At 37.2% G+C, this 7,260-nt stretch overlaps 1 protein-coding gene across 2 annotated transcripts; it reads left to right on the top strand.

Annotated features, from left to right (window-relative positions):
• Nucleotides 1–1,851: 1,851 nt before the first annotated feature.
• Nucleotides 1,852–5,046, top strand: LOC113353242 (protein ACCELERATED CELL DEATH 6-like). 2 transcript variants are annotated; one of them, XM_026596911.1, is made up of 6 exons: nucleotides 1,852–2,063; nucleotides 2,739–3,230; nucleotides 3,374–3,523; nucleotides 3,632–3,706; nucleotides 3,834–4,258; nucleotides 4,415–5,046. In XM_026596911.1, the coding sequence occupies exons 1-6, from the start codon at nucleotides 1,982–1,984 to the stop codon at nucleotides 5,033–5,035; spliced, it is 1,845 nt and encodes a 614-aa protein (XP_026452696.1). In that variant the 5' UTR covers nucleotides 1,852–1,981; the 3' UTR covers nucleotides 5,036–5,046. The 2 variants fall into 2 exon arrangements, with proteins under 2 accessions (XP_026452696.1, XP_026452698.1); XM_026596913.1 differs by having other exon boundaries at nucleotides 1,942–2,063; nucleotides 2,670–3,230.
• Nucleotides 5,047–7,260: the final 2,214 nt, after the last annotated feature.

Here is a 7,260-nt window from a genome sequence, read left to right as displayed (position 1 = left end):
CTGAGGTTCTCTTCTCTTAGATCATCATTCTGACGTATCAAGTTCGCACGATCTTCCTCTTCTCTTCGTCGTTGTGCAATCAATCTTTGTCTAAGTTCTGCAATTGTCATATTTTCTTCATTTCCTTCAATCCTTCCTGCATCTCCAGTTCTTTGTTCCTCTTCTTCGGTAGAATCCATTCCCGCAGTATGAGTACTCACTCGATCGTAATCAATATCATTGTTCTGCTCTTGTGTACGCTGAGGTCCAATTGGAGTTGCATTTCTTTGATTTTCTCTTTCTCCTACCTCTGGTTGTTCAGGAATTGCATCTCCTCTTTTTTCAGCAATTCTTTTACTCCTCCTAGTTGTCTCTGTTCGTTCAGCAGTAGATCTGATTCGTACCATCATCACTTTTTTGTATTAACAAATGAAAGACTACTTTAAAAAGAATTGAAAGGTTCTAATGATGAAAATCTCAATTGTTTAAAGAAAAATGTTAGATCTAAAATTCTGTAGACTTGATTTTTAAATGAATTCACCAACAGGGTATATCACTCCGAGCTGTTTCTAACGCCAAAATTTAGTTGCAGGAAATCCTACAACCACATCCATACAAGAATCTAAACAATACACTAAGAAATCATGATGAAAATCATTCATTTACTCATTAAGATCTTAAATTGGATACAAGATAAGACAAAGGCTTAACTTGCTCTCCAAATAAACTTTTTCTCTCCTAATTTCTTGTCTAACACACTCCAAGAGATCTCTCCCATTACATGATAGCACTCCCTTTATATAGGGTACTACATAGTGGATGACAGCTAATAGATCCCTTATTTTCGGAATCACTATGCGTTACAATCGCTCATGTACATTCTCTTAACTTCGCACACTTTACACTTCGCACAGATCTTCACACTTTACTGGTGATTATGCTGACATCATCAAATATGTCATCTCAATTTTACTATGTGCGATGATCTTCGCTTATATTAGATGACCTTTACTTCGCATACATAATGAATGTGCGATATTTCACTCCTACAATATACTTGTCTTGCAACAGGACAATGCAATAGAGAATCTTCCCTGCACAACAAGTGAACCATCTATTCGCAAGAGGCCTTGTAATAAATCTTCCCTGAAATTTATCCAAGGCTGCACAACAATCTTCTTGTAAAAACTTCCAGTGTTGCGCAGCAAGAGTAGGATGGTTTCTGCCCCTCCAAATTAAACCCGCTCCAGCATAATCCGGGTAAACCTCTTTAACTAAATTCCATCATTTTTCCAGTGGACGTGCAGTCCGGATTTCAGACCATTTTCCAGCTCTTGCTGAATAGGAAAAAGATCGGGTCAAATCCAATCCAATCCTATTTTATTTTCGGTTGGAACGAATATGCCCAAAGATGAACGCTGCGCTGGGCACATATATGAAACGACGTTGTCATTTGTCACGTATGGAATCTTTCTCGATCATGTTTCATTTGACTCTTCCGTGTTGACGTATTGTATGGTAATGTCCACTAGAGCTTACGAACTCAAATGCGCCTTCCTTGTCAAATTCTTAATATGAAACGCAAATATGTGCACCATTATTCGCGAGATAAAGTTGCCATTTTTCCCATTAAAGAATTTGCAACCTTACTTAAATCAAGGAATGTGAATGTAACTATCCTAGGGTGTCCAAAGTCGGACAGACTATAATCAACACCAATGATATCATGCATGAAATACTCGGTCACACAGATAGAACTAATAATTGCATATTAAAATACAATCTTTTAATATTATGAAGACTTTTTTACATAATTGATATAAACATCTAAAAGTTTGGCTGATGACCATCATCATATATATAATTTCTCTTCTCTAGTTTTGTTAACCAGAGTTTTCAGATTACAAAGTATTTCTCTCTCTTTTGCTAAGTTCTCTTCAGGGTAAGCAGTTAGTGAGAAAACTTAACAAAAGCAGCAGCAGCAGCAAAGACTAGATAGACCATGGAAAGCAGGGCGCATCAGGCCAATGGAGGGGAAACCTGTATTTCTATAGAGCAAGTTCGCAGTTTTAATCAGCCTGCAGGTAATTAGTAATTACGAACTCGGATCTCAACCTCCACGACCTTATTAAATTATTAGTTAGGAAATAAGCTTTCCTACTATCAGTGAGATTTATTGGACGGAGAGCCGATTTTCAGGTGAATTTCACAACAACAACAAAAAAAACCTCCGTTCCCCCAATCACTAATAATTTTTTTATTTTGATTGCCCATATCAAACCATTAGTTTGCCAAGACTCCAAACATCTTCCACGGAATTTATGAAACAAAAAATGGGAAAGATATATAACTAGCTCTGTGTCCTTGTTTGTACTAGCTGCATCAATGGAAACTATCTGTATGCCGGTCTTATGTGAATCGGAAAGATGGTATATCAAAAAATTTGCACCTTCCTTAAATCCCAACCAGATGGTTACCAGGTGTCAAAATCTTTCGAAAACTGGTCTATAAGTTGAAAATGTCCATAAGTCGACCGGTTAAAGTAGATGTCTGGCGGTGAATTAAGAGAAAAAAAGCCGTGTAGGGGAAAAATAAGACTAAAGAAAGAAATCATGGATGTTTGTGTAAAACAAGAAGGGTCTAAAAAAGTGCAATTTTTTTTTTTTTTTTGTTCTTTTTCTGTTTCTTAGTAAGCAATTCTGGGTGACCGATGTAAGAAAACATGTCCAAGCTGGCTAACTTTTTAAAACTTCATATAGAAAGCGACGACTTCAATACATATCGACCCTTATTAGATGCTGCAATGTATGATGACTGGGAATTTGCGGAAAAGTTTATAGTTAGTCATCCCGCTTCAGTGAAAGTTGCAATCACAGTATGCGGAAGGACTGCATTGCATATTGCAGCTAGTGCCGGAAACTCAGATTTTGTGGGAAACCTGGTCAAGCTCATGCCCAAAGAAGCACTTGAAATGAAACAGAGTTATGATGGTAATACAGCTCTTCATCTTGTTGTTGTTGCTGGGCTTGATGAAGCTGTTAAAGTAATGGTGCAAGAAAATAAAAACTTAACAAGTATTTGTAACAAAAAGGGGTTAAATCCGCTACTCAATGGAGCTATTCATGTCAGTGTAGAGCATAGTGAGATCATTAGATTCCTATGTGGCGTTATGAAAGATGAAGATTCAAGTTCCTTTGAAGGTCATCTGGGAGCTCATCTTATATGCAGTCTAACTCGTGCTGGTTTATACGGTATGTTTGAGTCCATTTATATTTATATTCATACGTAAATGCATGTGAATCTATACAAATCCTCTACTCTTAGGAAAAGTTTATTAAGAACAATATTGTATATAACCGAAATGATACTTGATCTCATAACTTAATATTTACAGAAGTGGTATATAATCTAATCCGTGAACACCCAAGTTTAGCAATTGCACGAGAGGACGATGGCAACACTATGCTAGATGTTCTAGCAGAAAAGGGTTATGTGCGAAGGCCAGCCTCTGCTCGACAATCGACACTGTATTTTCAATTATCACGTATGTGTTTGTATATATGTATATATAATTGAATGCTAACTAATATTAATCACCTTGTTAAGGCATGCTTCGCAAATGAATAATCTCTGCAGCTCTGCTCTTTTGTAGAAACTCAGCAGTACAAATTTACGGATAATCCTACATTAGTCGAGAAAATTTTCTATCCTACCCCAGAAGATAGAGGTATGCATGCCTCCTACAATCATTACCGAGAAAAACATGATTAATTTTTGAATTTTCATTTTCCAGCATCTTTAATCCCCCTTGCAATGGGCTACCCACATTTTTTAATGATTGATTTCGTTTTCAGCTCTTCGCAGGGAACAATTCAGATCTTCTATTTTCGTACCGGAATTGGTAAATATGATTTTTGATGAAATTTGGCGCATGACCAAAGAAGACATGTATCATTTTTTCTTGGATTCGAATTTCCCAAAAACTGCGGCAAAAACAGGTTCAATTGAAATTGTAAAAAACTGCATTTCAACTTATCCGGATCATATTTGGATTCCTCACGAGGGGAAAAACATATTCCAAATAGCGGTGGAAAACAGACAAGAAAATATATTAGATTACTTGTACGATCACATGAACGCAGATGAGAAGATTTTAACTACTCGAACAGTAGATTCAAATGGAGGTAATATCTTACATGTTGCTGCGAAAATTACTCCTCCTTTTCGACTGGAAAGTAGTCCCGTCTTTCAATTGCAAAGGGAAATTTATTGGTTTAAGGTACATATATATTTTCTTCAATTTACTACTGTTTTTACTCCTTATAAAACCATAATATAACACTTCTGTTGAAAATATGGTATTCTAGACAAGCTTTTCTACTATCAAATGTGTGTAGATATATAATGTTTTCTGGGTTTTTTTTATCTTTCAAAGAAAGTGGAAAAGAGGGTACCACCAGCTTTAAGAAAAATGAGAAATAATCAAGGAGAAACTCCTCAAGAGGTTTTCACTCGGGAGCACCAAGATTTAGTGAAAAAAGCAGAGACATACTTTTTACGTACATCGGAATCATGTCTAATAGTGGCCGCTCTGGTAGCTACAGTTGCTTTTGCGGCAGCATTCACTGTACCTGGTGGAAATTTCAGCGACAGCAATCAAGCTAACAAAGGAAAGCCACTATTCTTGGGAAAGAAGTCATTCCTTATATTCATGGTGTTAGATGCTCTAGCTCTCTTTTCTTCAACTTTCTCAATTCAAGTGTTCTTATCTGCCTTCGGTATGACGCATTCAGAAGCAACATTTGCGAGAATAATCCCAAATAAGCTGAAGTTCGGCGTTAAGTGTCTTAGAGTGTCAGTAGTTTGTGTGGTGATTGCATTTAGCATTGCACTTTCGATCATACTTGGGAATAGATATGTATGGGCTCCATATCTCATAGGTGCCGTTGCCTGTGTTTGTTGCATGCCCTCTTTGTTTTCTCTGTCCGGGATGGGTTTTACTAACGATTTGGACTTTGTGTGGTTAAAAATTAAAATATTAAGAAGAATACAATAAACTTGCTCTTATTTTCTCTTCTTTTTTTTTAATGCAAAATGATGAGATTTATTGCTTAATGAAATGAGAGTACATAGTTTTTCTCTTCTTGCATTACATTAGCAATGAAATTTGGTGGGAAATCCCTCCATGTCCTACTGACTTTGAAAATCCTAACATGTTTAGCCAAAGGATCTCCATGATGGATGACTGCATAGTTTAGTCCTAATTTGTAGAATGATAGACTGATTCTCCCAAGCTGCTTTGTCCAGATCTTAAGTCACTACTTCTACCACAAATTGTGCATCATGTTCGAAACATACATGTTGTAAGTAGAGCTCTTCTGCCACTCTATGGCTTGTAACAGTCCCTCACATTCAGCACGCTCCACATCTAAGTATACATCTGCATAGATGCACTTAGCTTGTTCGAATTGTCCTGCAAAATTACAGAGTATTAGTCCAATACTAGAGTGATTCAAATCAGTTTTTTAAAAGCAGCATCACAAGATATAGAAAAAAATGGAGTGTCAAGTGGTAGCCAATGTGTTTGAGCTGATATATTGCTTATGGCTACGCTCTTTTCACAAGCAACCCTCTTTTTCATCTTCCTGCCTGTTACTTGGTTGAGTTGTTGAATATTTCTAAATATTGTGATTGGGTTTGGCTTGATATCCTCAAACACATACCTAAATCTTGCCTTCCATATCTCCCAGACCATCTTCCATCTTAACCACCCACTCATCATCTAAATCATTCATCTCATCTACGAACCAGCTGCTAATCCATTCAATTACAGAATTATTATCTCTTTGTGTAGTTCTTCTACTAGCTCCAGGGATGGATAGTAAGATCTCCCTTGAGAAAGAACATTCCATCAGCATATGTGAAGCAGTCTCAACGCTTTGCTGACAAGGTTTGCAATGATCACCACTGTTGTAGTTGCATGAAATCCCACAACTACACCCCTTTGATAATCTATATAACAAGCCATGAAATTATGATGAAGAACACTTAGAAGAATTTTATTAAGTTTAGAAGTCTATACAAAAAAGTAAGACAAAACCTTAACTTGGGAAGCAAATAACTTTCTCTCTCCTAAAGTTCTATCTCAACTCTCCCAAAGATCTCCCCTCAACACAGTGGTGGTTGGTCCTATATATAGGAGTTTACATAGTGGAGGACAGCTAATAAAGCCCCTATTTTCGGATCTGACGTGTGATGTTCTCACACGCTTATGTTGGATCTTCTCGCACGTGTTCTTAAACTTTGCACATCTTCCACACTTTACTCGTGACTTTGTGACGTCATCAGCTCCGTCATCTGGGGTATGCTATGTGCGAGTGAGTTGGCTCCTTTATAATACCACCACTTCGCATAATAACTACGTGTGCGATATTTTACCCCTACATTTTGCCTCTTTTCTTAGCGATGTTTATTCTAGAAAGAGCGATGAGAGAAATTCTTAATAGTCACTTCGTCGTGCCTTTGTGTAATACTTGCCGCACCCTACTAACTTTTCATATTCTTTTCAACCAAGTTTCCGGATTTTCAGTGTAACCGTTCACACGTTCTCATCTTCGCACTTTTTACTAACACGTCTCCTCTTCCATCTGGTTCCACCGGTCATCTTTTTTCCTATTTAACTCTATCTGGAGAGAGGAATTCACCTTTCTTTGCTCTTCCTTCTTCACCAAACTTTTTCACTTTTGCCCTCTCTGAATCTTCATCTTCGTTCTTCCTGCTAGTGTTGGCATTCTATGGATTCTCCACAAAGGTTTGTCTTACTTCTTCTATTGTTTTCTCTGTATTTTATAGTTTGTCTTTGATTCATAATTCATAACTCTTACGCCGCCATTATTGTTCTGTTGTTGTTCTTCATGTGTTTCTTTTTCTGTTGCTGTCATTGCTCTGATAATTCCCATACTGGTGCTGTTTCAGCAAAGTTCCTTCCTCTGGATCTCGTATCACCATTCCAAACCCTAATTCTTCTTCAAGGTCCAAAGATGACGGATCTCTCAAGAGGAATCATTCGCATAACAAGGTAGTAATAAACACCTTATTCCCTTTAAACAATATTGTTTCCTCTGTTTCTTATCTGCATTGTTATTTGCAGGATGATGCGAGAAAGATTGAAAAGAAACCTATAAGAAACAAGCAACCTCCTGCAATTAATACTCACATGGCTCTACATAATTTCAAAAAGAAGCCTAGTTCCACACAACATGTTTTTTCTGGTGGGACTGC

Source organism: Papaver somniferum, chromosome 2 (assembly GCF_003573695.1).
Source record: "Papaver somniferum cultivar HN1 chromosome 2, ASM357369v1, whole genome shotgun sequence".
In the NCBI taxonomy this organism is placed as follows: domain Eukaryota; kingdom Viridiplantae; phylum Streptophyta; class Magnoliopsida; order Ranunculales; family Papaveraceae; genus Papaver; species Papaver somniferum.
The sequence above is the reverse complement of the archived record's forward strand: the minus strand, read 5'-3'. Positions and strand labels throughout refer to the sequence as shown.

Coding starts and splice junctions, on each gene's coding strand:
- LOC113353242 (XM_026596911.1), top strand. CDS start 1,982: ATGGAAAGCAGGGCGCATCAGGCCAATGGAGGGGAAACCTGTATTTCT. Junction 3,231..3,373: donor AACTCGTGCTGGTTTATACG/GTATGTTTGAGT, acceptor TAATATTTACAG/AAGTGGTATATAATCTAATC. Junction 3,524..3,631: donor ACTGTATTTTCAATTATCAC/GTATGTGTTTGT, acceptor GCTCTTTTGTAG/AAACTCAGCAGTACAAATTT.